Source organism: Salmo trutta, chromosome 8 (genome assembly GCF_901001165.1).
Source record: "Salmo trutta chromosome 8, fSalTru1.1, whole genome shotgun sequence".
NCBI lineage: Eukaryota > Metazoa > Chordata > Actinopteri > Salmoniformes > Salmonidae > Salmo > Salmo trutta.
Window position 1 is genome coordinate 17,155,259 of NC_042964.1, and position 17,209 is coordinate 17,172,467.

The 17,209-nt window shown below is 43.6% G+C and overlaps 1 protein-coding gene and 1 long non-coding RNA gene across 2 annotated transcripts; one reads left to right on the plus strand and one right to left on the minus strand.

Annotated features, from left to right (window-relative positions):
• Window positions 1–1,081: 1,081 nt before the first annotated feature.
• On the minus strand, window positions 1,082–15,362 carry LOC115198310 (nectin-4). The gene is made up of 12 exons (XM_029760196.1): window positions 14,055–15,362; window positions 10,901–11,022; window positions 10,715–10,790; window positions 10,180–10,347; window positions 8,548–8,826; window positions 6,790–6,907; window positions 3,351–3,502; window positions 2,941–3,100; window positions 2,727–2,802; window positions 2,514–2,576; window positions 2,004–2,183; window positions 1,082–1,812 (listed from the first exon to the last, which is right to left on the minus strand). Exons 1-12 carry the CDS (start codon window positions 14,107–14,109, stop codon window positions 1,441–1,443), a joined length of 1,821 nt encoding a protein of 606 aa, XP_029616056.1. The 5' UTR covers window positions 14,110–15,362; the 3' UTR covers window positions 1,082–1,440.
• Window positions 13,751–14,394, plus strand: LOC115198311 (uncharacterized). The gene is made up of 2 exons (XR_003879206.1): window positions 13,751–13,861; window positions 14,046–14,394. It is a non-coding gene; the product is annotated as an uncharacterized LOC115198311 (long non-coding RNA).
• Window positions 15,363–17,209: the final 1,847 nt, after the last annotated feature.

Sequence of the window (17,209 nt, forward strand, 5' to 3'; positions counted from 1 at the left end):
ATACTTTTACGTCCTCAGTTTTAGTAGACTTTCACATAGGATCTCACTGTTGTGTAAAACATTTCATATCAAAGCTGTTTTAACCTCTTGTCTAAAATGCAGTGGTGTAAACTACTTAAGTAAAAATACTTTAAAGTACTACTTAAGTCGTTTTTGGGGTATCTGTAGTTTACTATTTATATTTTTGACTACTTTTACTTCACTACATTCCTTAAGAAAATAATGTACTTTTTACTCCATACAATTTCGCTGACACCCAAAAGTACTCGTCACATTTTGAACACTTAGCAAGACAGGAAAATGGTCCAATTCACACACTTATCAAGGGAACATCCCTGGTTATCCCTACTGCCTCTGATCTGGCAAACTCACCAAAAAAAAAATGTGTTTGTAAATTATGTCTGAGTGTTGGAGTGTGCCCCTGTCGATCCATACATTTATAAAAAAAAAAAAAAACAAGCAAATCGTGTCAGGTTTGCTTAATAAGAAATTTGAAATTAGTAATACTTTTACTTTTGATACTTAAGTACATTTTAGTAATTCCATTTATTTTTGATACTTAAGTATATTTAAAACCAAATATTTTTACTCAAAAAGTATTTTACTGGGTGAATTTCACTTGAGTAATCTTTACTTTACTCAAGTATGACAATTGGGTACTTTTTCCACAGCTAAAATGCAGTCTCTTTGGCTTTTGGCATCAAAGACTAGCGGGTTCAAAGTGTTGTTGTTTGTGCACACCCAAGTTCATGGCAAGGAGGAGTATATCTAAGTAAACCCCTGCCACACTTAAAGTTAGAACGATGGACTCCATTTTAGTGTGAACAGAACAGTATGTGTTGTATCCCCTCATCCAGAGGAAAGGAGGGTGAAAGTTCACCAACACATATGGATTCTTTCGAACGGGCAAGCGCTATTGGTGCATCTTTCTGAATGCCTCTTCGCTGAGTTCAGTTAGGAGTCACTGCAATTGATGATATTCAACTCTTGTTTCTCGGTTACAGTGTCCTGTCATTAAGTCTTAGTAATAAAAAAATACAAAATATGTATTTTTAGGGTACAAAATCATGTAAAAGTCCTCTTGACGCTTCCTGGAGTGATCTTTATTGCTGTGATATTATATACAGTAAAATATTATGACTACTTCGGTCAACGTCCAACTTGACATTCATAAGCTTTTCATTTGTCCAGCTCCTCTCCTGTGAAACGTATGTGTATCTCTACACCAATCAGAAGCGTTATTTGTTCACCAATAAGAACCTTTACCTGTTGATCAAAAAATGTCTGAGAGCTCGGGGCGAAGGCAAGGGATGTTCTAGAAGTGAAAAGGAGGTAAACTGCTTGCCACCGGGGGTATGCCACCACACCGGCGAGCACCTATCCCAAAGTCACGACCAATCCTTCTCGTATAGTGCGTCACCTGCCCTTGCCCGGACCCGTCTATACAATCTGGGCCTTATGGATGAGGGGGGCGTGTGGGGATGGGATGCCGTTGGGCTGGGGTTTGGGTCTCAGCGTTCCGTTGTTCTGCTGGAAGTGATGGTTGTGTCCACGTTCCGCGTCTGAGATCTGAGAACTGTTGTCCTGGTCCTCTGACCTCCCCTGATCTAACCGACTCAACCTGGAGCTTGTCCCCCGCTCCCCCTCCACACTTTCACCCTCCTCCTCTTCGTCGTCTGTGACAGGAGGGTAGCTGCAGCTGAGAGGGGAGTGCCGTGCATGTAAACCCCCCTCTGTTGGGATGATGGCGCTGCCGTTCAGGGACCTCAGTAGCTTGGTGGACTGTTCCATTGGCAGGTGGAGACGGGTTCCCTGTGAGTCAAACAGAGACAAGGGGTAACCATGTGGTTAGAGAGAGGAAATAAATAACTAGGGCTAATTTGAGTATCACTATTAGCAACCTATACTAAACCTATGCGTTTAAAAGGTTCTAATTTTCATAGCAATTTACAAGAAAGTGAGCATGCAATTCTTGATTCCTCATGCCTCTCACACACACTTACCAAAGACATAGTGCTATTCCGTACGTATGACTCCACCCTAAGTCTGTTCTCCTCCTCTCTGTCCATGGCTCTGTTCTCCCTCCCTCTTCGTGAAGAGTTGTTCAGAACAGGTCGACCCAGGTAGTCTAGTCCACCTCCCCCTACCAGAGTAGAGCGACTGTCCCTGATGCGCCCTGGCTCCTGGGTGTGAAGGAAAGAGAGATGGAGAGAGAAAAAAAGAGCGCTTTAAACACCACACATTTTGCACTGAAAAGTCTGATTTAAAATGGCTTCCGAAGCAGGAGTTCCAGAACAGAAGATGGAGAGAAAGCATGAAGTCTTAATAACGTAACGTTTAATTAGTATGAAGTATAATTCATATACGGTATGTGAGATGCACTACTTTTCACATATAAATGTTACTTAAAGAAAATAAGATTTGCTTGCCACTCAGAACTCAGCAGCCATGAATATGGAGGTTAAATCTAAAGGCTCCCCCGCATGCAGAGAAAGAGTGAAATTAAGACTGACCCCTAGAGAGGACAGACTGGTCCGCAGTGTCCCCTCCACTCTGAGAGGGATATTCTCCTCCATCTGAAAGAACAAGGGATGAGAGAGGGAGGTGGAGGGAAACAGAGAGAGAGGTAATGCTCATGGAATTGCAAGTATTTCTTTACAAAAGGACTGCATGCCTAGGCTGTTGAGAAGAGACCACAGGTTGTAAGACATGGTAATATTATATACCTGTCCTCTAGCATCCGTACTGACTGAGTTGACTCTCCTGAAAGAGGCCTGCCTGGAGAGAGTACAGATCTCCTCCCTGAGAATGAGAGAAAGAGAGAGAAAAGCGTTGTTAAATATTCTTAATTCAAAAAGCATTTACTGTTTTCAGCCTAACATTTGTCATTTAGATTCTAGAACAATTTTAAGGGAGTTACTGTGAGATTTGAAAACATACTTCTTCACAGTCAATTCTCTCTCCAGTTTCTTGTTTTTGCGTTTGTGGTGACGGGTCACTGAGATTACTATGATGACCATGATGAGTAGCAGTCCTCCAGCCACCCCTCCAACTATGATCATCAGGAGACTGTTGAAAAACACAGACTTCTGATGCGCCTCTGTGGGAAAGGGACAACAGGAAGTTATGTCATATTCACAAACATAATCAACATACACATCATATTGAATACAGGAGTGAACATGTAATCCAAATGCTTAATTGGCACCATTAATATAATACAGAGTTGTTTTTTTAGGAAAGAAACATGGAGGCCTACAGCAACAAACAAAAAAACATACATCGTGGACTACTGTAAAAAAAAAGAAAGTGATTTGTTTTATATGACTCAGAGTGACAACACAACCTACCTGCCACAGTGATCTCCACCTCTGCTTTCCCGGTCCCCACAACGTTATAGGCCACACATTGGTAGATACCAGCGTCTGTCAGGCCGAGGGGCCTATTGAACAGCAGGGATCCATTCCCTGCCGTCACGCCCTCTGGTAAGTCTCCACCCTTCCTGCGCATAACAGAAATACTATAGCACTTAACATAGGGTTTAACAGAAGAATACAGTATATCCTACAATAATGGGCTGAATGTCATGACTCTATTTACGCCCAACACCACTCACTGAACCTGAATGCACCCTTTCAACACACCCAACAGTATTGTAAAAAACATCACATTCAAAACAACAACACTAACCCGAACATCACAGCAGCACATCCCAAAATACAAATGACTACTGATCACCAAACAACACTAACCGTAAAGGTCAAATGAGCACCACAATGACATGAAGCAGGCCACAACAAACCAGGACCCGTATTCACAAAGCATCGCAGAGTAGGAGTTCTGATCTAGGATCAGTTTGGCTTTTTCAATCATGAATAAGAGGGGGGACCTGATCCTAGATCAGCACTCCTACTCCGAGACAGTGTGAATACGGGCCCAGAACTCCCATTTCAAATGTCTTATATCTGAACAATGGGCTACTATATACTTTTGAGTCCTGTTTTGGGCCTTTTGAACAAACCCTTTATGAGCCCCAATGTGCAGGAGAAAACAGAAACCGTAACATTTTACATAGACAGAGATCACACTGCCTGATAATGTTCTAAACAAATCCACAGTTTATCCTTCCTCCCCCGTCCCATGCCCACTTTGGCTCGATACTTTCCCACTTCCCCCATTCCTTGTCTTTCGACCCCTCCTATTCGGGGCCCACACTCATTCCTTTCTCTTCCCTCTCTAACCTCTCTCACCTCTCTCCCCCGCCCCCCCCTTCCTCCCTCGTGTGAAACTGCGTCCTCTGTTTGCATTCCGCACAAGCTGCAACACGACAATATGACAGCACGGTTATTACTTCTCCTGCTGCTTTGCAATGAGGAATACAAAGAGGCAAACTAGTTTATCCGCTGCATGTGTGCGTGCGGGTGGGTGTCGTGTGCATTTTAAAGGGGAGTGAAAGTACACTACCGTACATATTTATTTGGACAGTGAAGCTAAACGTTTAATTTGTCTCTATACTCCAGCATTTTGGATTTGATATCAAATGTTTCATAGGAGGTGACAGTACAGAATGTCACTTTTTATTTGAGAGTATTTTCATACATATCTGTTTTACCATTAAGAAATGAAAGCACTTTATGTATCTAGTCCCCCCATTTGAAAGTGCCATAAATATTTGGACAAATTCACTTCTAGTCTATTAAAGTAGCCAAAAGTTGTATTATTTGGTCCTATATTCCTAGCATGCAATGAATATATCAAGCTTGTGTCTCCACAAACTTGTTGGATGCATTTTCAGTTTGTTTTGGTTGTGTTTCGGATCATGTTGTGCCCAATTTAAATTATTTGAACTTTAATTTACCAGGTTAGTCTCATTGAGATTAAATCAAATCAAAGTTTATTTGTCACGTGCGCTGAATACAACAGGTATTTCACCTTACAGTGAAATGCTTACAGGCTCTAACCAATATTGTAAAAAAGGTATTAGGTGAACAATAGGTAAGTAAAGAAATAAAACAACAGTAAAAAGACAGGCTATATACAGTAGCGAGGCTACATACAGACACCGGTTAGTCAGGCTGATTGAGGTAGTATGTACATGTAGATATGGTTAAAGTGAATATGCATATATGATGAACAGAGAGTAGCAGTAGCGTAAAAGAGGGGTTTGCGGGTGGTGGGACACAATGCAGATAGCCCGGTTAGCCAAAGTGCGGGAGCACTGGTTGGTCGGCCCAATTGAGGTACTGTGTACATGAACGTATAGTTAAAGTGACTATGCATACATGACAAACAGAGAGTAGCAGCAGCGTAAAAAGAGGGGTTGGGGGGGGAGACCTGGCCAAAATAGCAGCACACAAAGTTGCAAACACATTTACAACATAAAACACAAAGCACTACAGTTAAAAAAAAAACATTTTACACATGGTTTGGGAAAGTGTGGTGCAATAAGGGGGGAAAACATTGACAGCCCCCCCCCCCACTTCATTGTCCATCATAGTGTTTACCCTATCTTTAAACTCATTTAAAAAGGGACGAGCTCCTGTATTTCCAGGACCTTTTGAAGCGCGTTCCAATCGGAAGGGGCAGAGAACTGTAAAGCATTTCTCGTTAGCTCTGTACGTGCCTTAGTTTTCATTGGTCTGCTGGACAATGTAGTTACACAAATAAATGCTAGCTTCCCCTGTTATTGGTAATGGTGAGAGGTTAGCGTGTTTTGCGGGTATGATCTTTGTGCCTCTTTAACTTCCTTACTCATCGTTAAATCAGGAGCGTGCGGGCATCGTGTGTGTTTTAAGGAGGAGTGTACGTAAGTAAGTAGCGATAGAGTGTAACAAGAGATCTAAGTCTTAAGTATATAAGGGTGAGAGAGGGAATCGGTGTGGGTGTGTGAGCGTGCTGTCTGTGTGTGTGTGTGTGTGTGTGTGTGTGTGTGTGTGTGTGTGTGTGTTACTAACACACAAACACGCCTTGCAGGTGTGTTCATGTGACTAACAGCTTAAGACTTGGTGACACATGTCTCACCCCACTAGTTTCATTGAAATGACATGGAAACAACATTGAGTCAACCAGTGTGTGCCCAGCGGGCCATGATCCAGTAAAACACACACACAGCACCAGTCAAAAGTTTGGACGTCGTTTTGATGTCTTGACTATTATTCTACAATGTAGAAAAGAATACAAAATAAAGAAAAATCCTTGAATGAGTAGGTGTGTCCAAAATGTAGACTGGTACTGTACATCTTCCGCAATAGCAGACATAGGCCTAACTGTCACCTTTTTATTAATGAGACATTTTTCTTTAGTCATTTCCAGTAGATGGTTTGTTCCACCTCCACCCTCTCCCACACCCGAGAATAGTTTAATCCGCCATGCGGTATGTCTTCCAAAGGTTACCAGAAAAATGTGTCAGGTGAGAAACCACAAGAACTTCAGTCAGCTCCGCCTTTATTGGATTGCTTCCGCACAGCAATCATCACCGTGTATGACTATAGATCTGATACCGATGTTCCATTTAAACTGTCCCTGAACCAAAACGCTATTACCATGCCTCTAACCTTTGTTTAACCATGTAACTCAACCAAATGATTATTGACAATGATAACCTGGCAAGTGGAACTCATAAAAACAACTCCTGACCTCCCCCCCGTTTGGCTTAGTAACGCCATTAAAACTGACTAATAGAATTACCAGGAAATCAAACAAAAACAGATTATGCCAGACAGACAGAGCGTGAGTCAGTTGAGTCTGTCAGACAGACAGAGGCCAACAGGCAGGGAGGGCATGTGTTACCTGGTCCAGGTGAAACGCTGTGGTTTGGGGTTTCCTCCACTGACACAGCTGAGGGCAGCACCCTCCAGACCAGCATACCAGTTCTGATTAAACCCTGAGATCTCTGCATTGGGAGGATCTTCAATAGAGAAAGAAGATCAGAGAGCAATTGATCATAACACACATGGACAACGCTACTACATGATAATATCCCATGTGTAGGCTTCACCGGGTCATTTGTCTGTGCATATTATTTACTAGCATGGTTAAGCTATTTGCCTTGTAACTGCAGGTACGAATTTCTGTAGCCTAACACAAGCTTGGTTTAATTCATAGTAGATATGGCAGCCAATGAGAGGGGCCCTCAAGAACGTTTTTCATTTCATTGAACAAAATTGGTGGGGATTAGCTTCAGATCTAGCTGGCTAGCTAGCAAAAAAAATCTGAACTCTGGCTAAAATGGAATGTAGGTATAAATCTGGGGCTGAAAAGCAGAGGGAAAAGGAAGAACAGGATAAAAAAGACTTGGTCATATGTGCCCTTAACCCATTTATTTAGTGAAGTTGAGCAGCACGAGAAGATTGAGACAACAACGTCCCTGACACTGACAGTGAATCTGGTGACCGTGACAATGACAGGGAGCAGCAGCTGCATGGCACAGTCAAGTGAGGAAGGGAGGAAAGACAGTGTCATAATGAATTGAATTATTATTCGAATAAATATGCCATTTATAGGCTACACCACGTCATTTGTACGTGCGTATTATTTACTGCATGGTTATGCTATATACAGTGCATTCAGAAAGTACTCAGTCCCTTTGTTACGTTACAGCCTTATTCTAAAATTGATTAAATCGTTATTTTCCCTCAACAATCTACACACAATACACCATAATGACAAAGAAAAAACAGGTTTTTAGAAATGTTTGCTAATTGGTTTGTCTATATCGGTGTGGAAGACCTTGACTGGCCTGCACAGAGCCTTGACCTCAACCCCATCGAACACCTTTGGGATGAATTGGAACGCTGACTGCGAGCCAGGCCTAATCGCCCAACATCAGTGCCCGACCTCACTAATGCTCTTGTGGCTGAATGGAAGCAAGTCCCCGCAGCAATGTTCCAACATCTAGTGGAAAGCCTTCCCAGAAGAGTGGAGGCTGTTATAGCAGCAAAGAGGGGACCAACTCCATATTAATGCCCATGATTTTGGAATGAGTTGTTTGACGAGCAGGTGTCCACATACTTTTGGTCATGTTGTGTAGCTATTTGTCTTGTAACTGCTGGTACGAATTTCTTTCGCCTTATCCAAGCTTGTGTTCATCATGGTAGATAAAACTTGCTTAAATCATTGGTAAATTATAGTAAAAAGCAATATACTCTGACTTGGGAAATCAGATAGTGACTGCCCATACTGAGTAAGATTTTACACACAGGAGGGGGGCCCCTGGCTCTGCCTCACAAGCTCTGACCCTGGTAAACACCCTTTTTATGTACTCAAATAACTAGTCCACATGTTCTGGTGGTCTAGGTACACGAAGACCAGGGTTTGATCCCTGTCGCCACCTTTCCCACTTTGTGTCCTCCTAATCTGTCTCCCCGCTGTTTCTAATCTGTCTAAATAAAAAAGCAAAAAGCAATTTGGGATGAAGCATAAGAGGTCAGAGGTCAAGCATAAAACATATATGACTTGTTAGCTGGTTTAATAAATAATTGGCGACCAAACTCAATGAGCTGTGCATAAAGTATCTAGAATCGTAGCTATCGTGGAGTCTGAACTCACAGTGCACTACCAGGTTGTTGGTGATCCTGCGGGGTCCCTTCAGAGCAGGGTGCCTCACCAGACAGTCCAGTCTCATCCCGTTCATACTCCTCAGGGGGTGCAGGGAGAAGTGGGTGGAGACTGACCCGCCCACCGAACTTCTGTTCTGTGACTGGCCCGTCAGGTCTGTGTCCCAGGTGAGGACGGGCGGGGGGCGGGCCACGGAGCGGCAGGAGGCAGCCAATCGAAAGGACTGGCCCTCGACAAGAATCACAGGGTCCAGGGAGGAGATGGGCGTGGCTGTGGGGGGTCAAGGGTCAAATGTCAAGGATCAAGAATGGTCACTTGTCAGACTTGCTTCAGGGACAGGAAGCAACCAAATCACTGGTCTTAGTGTTTGTGGAGGTGATTTTAGGACTAATCTTAGAACTGGTCTTAGTTGTTAGTTGGAGGTTAAGCTGTTCCTAGATCAGTGACATGATCCTTCAGGAGGTGGAAGTCACTAAGTACTGCAATAGGATCAGCTTTGGCATGACCCAAGCTGAGATCTAATCTTCTCCATTAGGTAGGTGTTTAAAAAAACCCTAGATCAGCTCTTTGGAGGAAACTTGATCCTAAAAAACTCAAGAGAGCTGGATACACTGACTGTCACAAGAACAGTTCTTAATCGTTTACTGATCTTGTGGCTTACATGCTGACCAGACCGGACACGTCGTGTGCGCGAGCGTTGCAAAATAAATGTTGAAATCCATGTTATTCAATTATTGCACCCACACTGCTCGTGCGTGTCAACGAGCGTCTGCGTTGCCAAGGGCTAAAATAGAAGTCATTCCTATTTCTGACGCAGATCGCGCTGCAAGTCCTGCCCCTCCCATCTCCTCATTGGTTTATAGAAGCAGGTACCCACCTGAAAGACTAACTGTTTTGCCGGTTGTCGTGGTAATACTATGAAAGTTTAGATGCCAATCACCATATAAGTTCAAAGATGGAAAAGCCTGGAAGGAGGAGAGATGACTAGAAACGATTCGGTTGACCGTTTTATGTGTGGATTAATTGTCGTGGTAGAGGACCTTGTGCATTTCAGGTAAAATAACAACTCAATGTTTATATCCCAGGACAAATTAGCTAGCAACAGCAAGCTAGCTAAATAGGACAAATTAGCTAGCAAGTGCAAGCTAACTAGCTAAATTGCCATAAATGTTTAATGCTTTTCGACCTGTCCCCAAATTAATGTAATTGGTTCAGAGTTTGTTTTGATATTTTAACCTGCGTGTCATGATCGCGTTTGGTGTAGGGGGACAAAATAAATTTATGCACGATAGCGCACGATGGCTCACGCGCACAGCCGGTTTGGGTTCCGTGTTATATGAATATTATTACCATAACTGAAGCTAATGTTTTAGCTATTAATACTACAACTGACACCTGTTCCCATTATTATCATTATCAACAACATCATCCTCATCAACACCATCATCATCCTCATCCTAATTATCATCAACATCCTCATCCTCATCCTAATTATCATCATCCTCAACATCCCACCAATCAGCCATTACTCTTTCCATTAAAATATATAGGCCATAGAAGGACATTATACTCTGTAAATCAAAGTGACACAATGAGTAAGGGGAAGTAAGGGGAGGAACTTACTCCACACGGTGAGTGACAACTGTCGTTCAAAGTTCCCCGAGGGGAAGGTGCTGATGTGACAGCTGTACCTGCCCTCGTCTGACTCCACAGTGTTCATGATGATCAGAGACGAGTCCACCGTGGGCTCATTGCTGCCAAACCGCACACGCCCCGAGTACTGACCAAACTCTGAGAGAGAGGGGGAGGAGAAGAGAGATAGAGAGACGAAGTGAGATATGAGGGAGGCAAAAAGAGAGAGATGGAGAAGTAGCTAGGTTAAAAGTGCATGTGTAGTTTTGTCATCTACTTTAAATACAACTTCTGAAGCTTTGAGTGTTAGCAAAGAGGGTGAACTACCAATGTATTGTAGTGTCCTCGCTATGTGAGCCAGGTTACCATTCCCACCAAGTGGGTTAACCCTATTGGCCCAATGCGTACGGTGTTTGCCTTTCACACCATTGACCCGGGTTCGCTTCCTGCCGCGGCGTTCGCTACAATATTATAAAAGAGAAAGATGGTTGCGACTACTGTAACACCTACTGTATATGTGTCCTACCTGTTTGTCCGGCAGTGTGGTGTACTGTGATGATCTGGTCCTTGGTACCATCTGCTCTCTCCTTGGTCCAGGTGACCTGTGACAAGGAGAGGCGAGACAACATCATGTTAGGGACAACTTTTCTAAGATAATGCTCTGTACAACATATCCGGTTTTATGGGTACTGTCGTAAATTATGCTTCAGACCTGAACCACCACCTGGCCCACTTCCACCTTGAACCGGCAGGGCAGCCGGGTCTCAACCTCGGTCAAGGACTGCACCGCGAACGCGGGAGATTGTTCCTCAAAGTCCCCCTGCACCACAGCAACTGGGGAAGAAAGAAGAAGGGTGGGGAGGAGAAAGGGAGGGAGAAAGGGAGAGAGAGAGAGAGAGACTTAATTGATTACTTTATTGTCCCCTTGGGGAAAATGTGTGTGGCATCGTAAACATCATTATCGAAAACACAAAATAAAGACAATTACAATATTGCGAAATACAATACAATGTCACAGTGTAGAGTATAGGGAGATAGAGGTTAAGAGAAAGAGAGAGGGTGTGAGAGAGAGAGAGAGGGGGGAGAACAGAGAGATAGAGGTTGAGAGAGGGGGGAGAAAGCAGAGGTAGAGAGAGAGAATGAGAGGTTGAAAGACATTAGGGAGACTGTGCACTGAACCATGACTGAGGATTAGTACCCTGACCCTCTTCTCCGTGTCCTTCCGTAAACGTTAGGGGATGAACGACAGAAAGTATGAGAAAAGGTGTAGAGAACAGAGAGATGTGGAAAGTCTGTTTGCAAAGAAGATAGAGAGGCCAAGAGATGGGGGGGAAGGAATTTAAGAGAGCACCACAAAGAAAAGGAGGCAGTCAGAGAGAGGACGGAGAGAAACAGGTGAATGAAAGCAAGTGATTAGATGAGAAGACATGTTGCTTGACTTGTTGCACTAGTTAACTCTCCATACCAATTCATAGTGAACCCTTTAGTGTCCAGAGAAACACACACCTCACACACACGTATGCGTGTACGCACACACACAAACACATGCATATACACGTCCTCTCACTGTCAACTGCATTTATTTTCAGCAAACTTAACGTGTAAATATTTGTATGAACATAAGATTCAACAACTGAGACATAAACTGAACAAGTTCCACAGACGTGACTAACAGAAATTGAATGTGTCCCTGAACAAAGGGGGGGTCAAAATCAAAAGTAACAGTCAGTATCTGGTGTGGCCACCAGCTGCAATAAATACTGCAGTGCATCTCCTCATGGACTGCACAATATTTGCCAGTTCTTGCTGTGTGATGTTACGCCACTCTTCCACCAAGGCACCTGCAAGTTCCCGGACATTTCTGGGGGGAATGGCCCTAGCCCTCACCCTCTGATCCAACAGGTCCCAGACATGCTCAATGGGATTGAGATCTGGGCTCTTTGCTGGCCATGGCAGAACACTGACATTCCTGTCTTGCAGGAAATCACACACAGAACGAGCAGTGTGGCTGGTGGCATTGTCATGCTGGAGGGTCATATCAGGATGAGCCTGCAGGAAGGGTACCACATGTGGGAGGAGCATGTCTTCCCTGTAACGCACACCGTTGAGATTGCCTGCAATGACAACAAGCTCAGTCCGATGATGCTTTGACACACCCTCCACCTCCAAATTGATCCCGCTCCAGAGTACAGGCCTCAGTGTATGCTCATTCCTTCGACGATAAACGTGAATCCAACCATCACCCCTGGTGAGACAAAACCGCGACTCGTCAGTGAAGAGCACGTTTTGCCAGTCCTGTCTGGTCCAGCGACGGTGGGTTTGTGCCCGGCGACATTGTTGCCGGAGATGTCTGGTGAGGACCTGCCTTACAACAGCTCTACAAGCACTCAGTCCAGCCTCTCTCAGCCTATTGCGGACAGTCTGAGCACTGATGGAGGGATTGTGTGTTCTTGGTGTAACTCGGGCAGTTGTTGTTGCCATCCTGTACCTGTCCCACAGGTGTGATGTTCGGATGTACCGATCCTGTGCAGGTGTTGTTACACGTGGTCTGCCACTGCGAGGACGATCAGCTGTCCATCCTGTCTCCCTGTAGCAATGTCTTAGGCGTCGCACAGTATGGGGATTGCAATTTATTGCCCTGGCCACATCTGCAGTCCTCATGCCTCCTTGCAGCATGCCTAAGGCACATTCACGCAGATGAGCAGGGACTCCGGGCATCTTTCTTTTGGTGTTTTTCAGAGTCAGTAGAAAGGCCTCTTTAGTGTCCTAAGTTTTCATAACTGTGACCTTAATTGCCTACCGTCTGTAAGCTGTTAGTGTCTTAACGACCGTTCCATAGGTGCATGTTCATTAATTGTTTATGGTTCATTGAACAAGCATGGGAAACAGTGTTTAAACCCTTTACAATGAAGATCTGTGAAGTTAGTTGGATTTTTACGAATTATCTTTGAAAGACAGGGTCCTGAAAAAGGGACGTTTCTTTTTTTGCTGAGTTCACACACACATACACACACACACACGTATGTGCGTACGCATGCACGCACACACGCATAACCTGTGTGATTTCAGGTAGAACTGTAAACTCACTAACCTATTTGATGTAGACATAACCAGTAATGCTACATCATCTATAATGTCACACTGTTCTGCCAAGTCACAACATTGTTGATCCTCAAGGAATGAAGTCCTGATTGCCATCTGACTGCCTCTCATCCCCTCTGTGCATGAATAAACACACATTGTCACATTTAACACACACACACACACACAGTCGGCCTCTCTCTATGTCTCAGCCTCTGCCTCACACAAACAATGTCTCTGTATTCTTAATGCATAACAGTCATTATACGTCAACATCTATAAATACAGTAGAGAACGATAGACGCCGGCCGCAATCCTTCTCTGATCCCCATACAGACATACTTGTGTGTGTGTGTGGGTGTGCGTGTGTGTGTGGGGGGGGGGGGGGTAGAAAAGGAGAGATAGAGAGAGAAAAGGAGTCGGACTGAATAGTAAACATGAGGGAGGGAAATTGATTAACCACAACCGGTTTTTCCAGAAATATCAGACAGCTCCTCAAGTGTTGTTCATCTAACCCAGAAAAGACGAACCCAAGAAGCTGGACAAGAGCCAAAGTTGGCAGTAGCCTACTAATTATATAAAAAACTACTTGGTAGGTAAATTACTATAATAAATAGGACAACAGGCAAACCAAAATAAAAACGCAGAGCTTTAGTTAACTTTCAATATATTTGTCATTATTATGTGAAACTTTCTTAGCAAATGATATTGCCTTACTGAGTCATATTGCAGTGTTATTACTATTGCTCATGGTCTAAACATTAAATCATTAATAGATCACTTACTGAAACTCCCAAGGATCCACAGCAGCGGTGTCAGTCCGCCCAGGAGCGATGCCATTCTCCCCGGTTCGGTGGAGTGGTCCGCCCGACTGCTCCTTGGTAGTCCTGAATACGGCTAAAGGTGTGTGGTCTATTACAATGCTGGAATCAGTCAGGGCATTGGTCCAAGAAGTCCCGCTCAACCTCAGACAGTCAACTTTTTTTCATCCAATTCCAAATCGAAGACAAGAAGTGCAAAGAAGTGTAAAAGCAGTATAGATCTTAGGTATAGCCAAAGTTTATGATTCAATAATGTGTCGTATGCTGTTGGCCCATCTTACTCCAATAAATCCTTTGGAAAGTTGCTCTCCCTTCGTGCGAAATTTGTCGCCTATTCCTTTTTGCGTTTTGGCAAAATAATAATTGACGGCTAATGAAATAAACAGCGTATGTTCTGTTTCTTTCACACCATATTCTGACTTCACAAAAGTAGGAGTGGTTCAGCCTACCTGTTTTCTTGGATACACCTGTTGCAAGCGCGCTCTCTCTCTCTCTGACACACACACACACACACACACCTGGGAAGTCACCTTTCCAGTTTAGTTAAAGCAACAAACTGTTATTTTCATACCTGTACATGAAAAAAAAAAATCCAAGATAGGATACACCTATCTACAATATACCATGATCTAGGTGTATCCTATCTACAATGTACCATGATCTAGGTGTATCCTATCTACAATGTACCATGATCTAGGTGTATCCTATCTACAATATACCATGATCTAGGTGTATCCTATCTACAATGTACCATGATCTAGGTGTATCCTATCTACAATATACCATGATCTAGGTGTATCCTATCTACAATGTACCATGATCTAGGTGTATCCTATCTACAATATACCATGATCTAGGTGTATCCTATCTACAATATACCATGATCTAGGTGAATCCTATGTACAATATACCATGATCTAGGTGTATCCTATCTACAATATACCATGATCTACATCTATCCCTTTAGGCACCAGAGAAAATAAATAGTTTCATTGCTTGACATCTACATAAGTGGGGTAATTTCAGGAGCTGTGGATGAAAAAGACTTGAAAGGTAAGGGAAATGTCTCCCATTTTAGCTCTGTCAGAATGACATCTCTACTGAAGGGGTTCAAGAAGGATGTCAACCTCTAAAACAGTTAGGAGCCCTCAGGCATTTTCAGTTGGGTAAACAGACTAACCTTTATATACTCCCTCTTCACTGTTCCCACCTTTCAATTGTCAGTGGCCATGTAGCTGTTACAGCGTCATCGCCATCCTGTGGTATACACTCAGCATTACATGTCAACTACATCAGACATTGCGTTAGGCTTAGCCCAGCGTTTCCCAAACCGGGTCCTGGGGACCACAAGGGGTGCACTTTTTGTTTTTTTGCCCTAGCACTACACAGCTGATTCAAATAATGAACTCATCATCAAGCTTTGGTTATTTGATCTAGCTATGTAGTGCTTGGGCAAAAACCAAAAAGTGCACCCTTTGGGGTCCCGAGTACCGAGTTTGGGAAACGCTGGCTTAGCCCTTAGCCTCTGCCGAATCCTCACGCCAACAACCGGATGTTCCCGGTTTTCAGGGGAAACGGAAAGAGAGCCTGTGACACAACTTCCACGCTCCATCTGAACTCCTCCTCCACATTTACTGGATTGGTTGAACAGTGCAGTAGAGAACCTCCCCCAGCAGTTTTTTTCCCTTCTCCTCAAGACCAGTATGTAGGGAATCTAGTTTCAGACGTTTATTTTACGCCTGCTGCCTTAGGTTACATTAGGGACCCATTGGTTCTCTGTAAATGTGCAAGGACAGACCCTGGTTTTGATGTCTGTGGGACAGATGGACACACACACACACACACACACACACACACACACACACACACACACACACACACACAGGGCGGCTCCGCCCACTATGTTGGGTTTTCACCAACAATTAAACATTTGTGAAAAAATGGCACATTAACCAAATACAACATATGTAGACTTTACCATGAAATGCTTACTTACGAGCCCTTTCCCAACAATGCAGAGTCAAAAAGTATGAAACATTTGCAAAAAATTTAAAAGGAAATAGTAACAATAAAATTACAATAACGAGACTACATACACAAGGAGTACCGGTACCGAGTCAATGTGCAGGAGTACAAGGTAGTTGAGATAATACGTACATGTAGGTAGGGGTAAATGTAACTAGGCAATCAGGATAGATAAACAGAGTAGCAGCATATGTGAAGTTTGTGAAAATGTGTCTATGTGTGAGTGTGTGTGTGTTGTGTGCATAGAGCCGCTGCAAGAGGGTCAGTGCATAAAAAAGGGGGTCAATGCAAATAGTCCGGGTAGCCATTTGATTAACTGTTCAACAGCCTTATGGCTTAGGGGTTGAAGCTGTTCAGGAGCCTTTTGGTCCCAGACTTGGTGCTCTGGTACTGCTTGCCGTGCAGTGATGTAAAGTACTTAAGTAAAAATTATTTAAAGCACAACTCAAGTCGTTTTTTGGAGTATCTGTACTTTACTATTTTTGCCAACTTTTACTTCACTACATTCCTAACGAAAACAATGTACTTTTTACTCCATACATTTTCCCTGACACTCAAAAGTACTCGTTACCTGTTGACAGGAAAATGATCCAATTTACACACTTATCAAGAGAACATCCCTGATCTTCCTTACTGCCCCTGATCTGGCAGACTCACTAAACACAAATGCTTTGTTCGTAAATTATGTCTGAGTGTTGGAGTGTGCCCCTGGCTATCGTCAATAAAAAATGTATGGTGCTTTTGATACTTAAGTTCATTTTAGCAATTCCATTTACTTTTGATACTTAAGTATATTTAAAACAAGAGGTCCTGGGTGGCAGGGAGCTGGGCCATATGCACTACCCTCTGTAGCACCTTATGGTCAGATGCCAAGCAGTTTCCATACCAAGCAGTGACGCAGGCAGTCAAGGTGCTCTCAATAAAGGTGAGCAGCGAGAACCCTGCTAACTGAGCTGTAGAAAACGTGGAGCTCTGCAAATTTTCCAACGAAGCTAAGCATTGGAGCGAAGCGTTGTCAAGAGGCACTGGCTCTGGTCAAAAGCCACTAGCAGAAGGCGGCCGCCTACAACGGCAGATTGACGAGGGCGGCATTT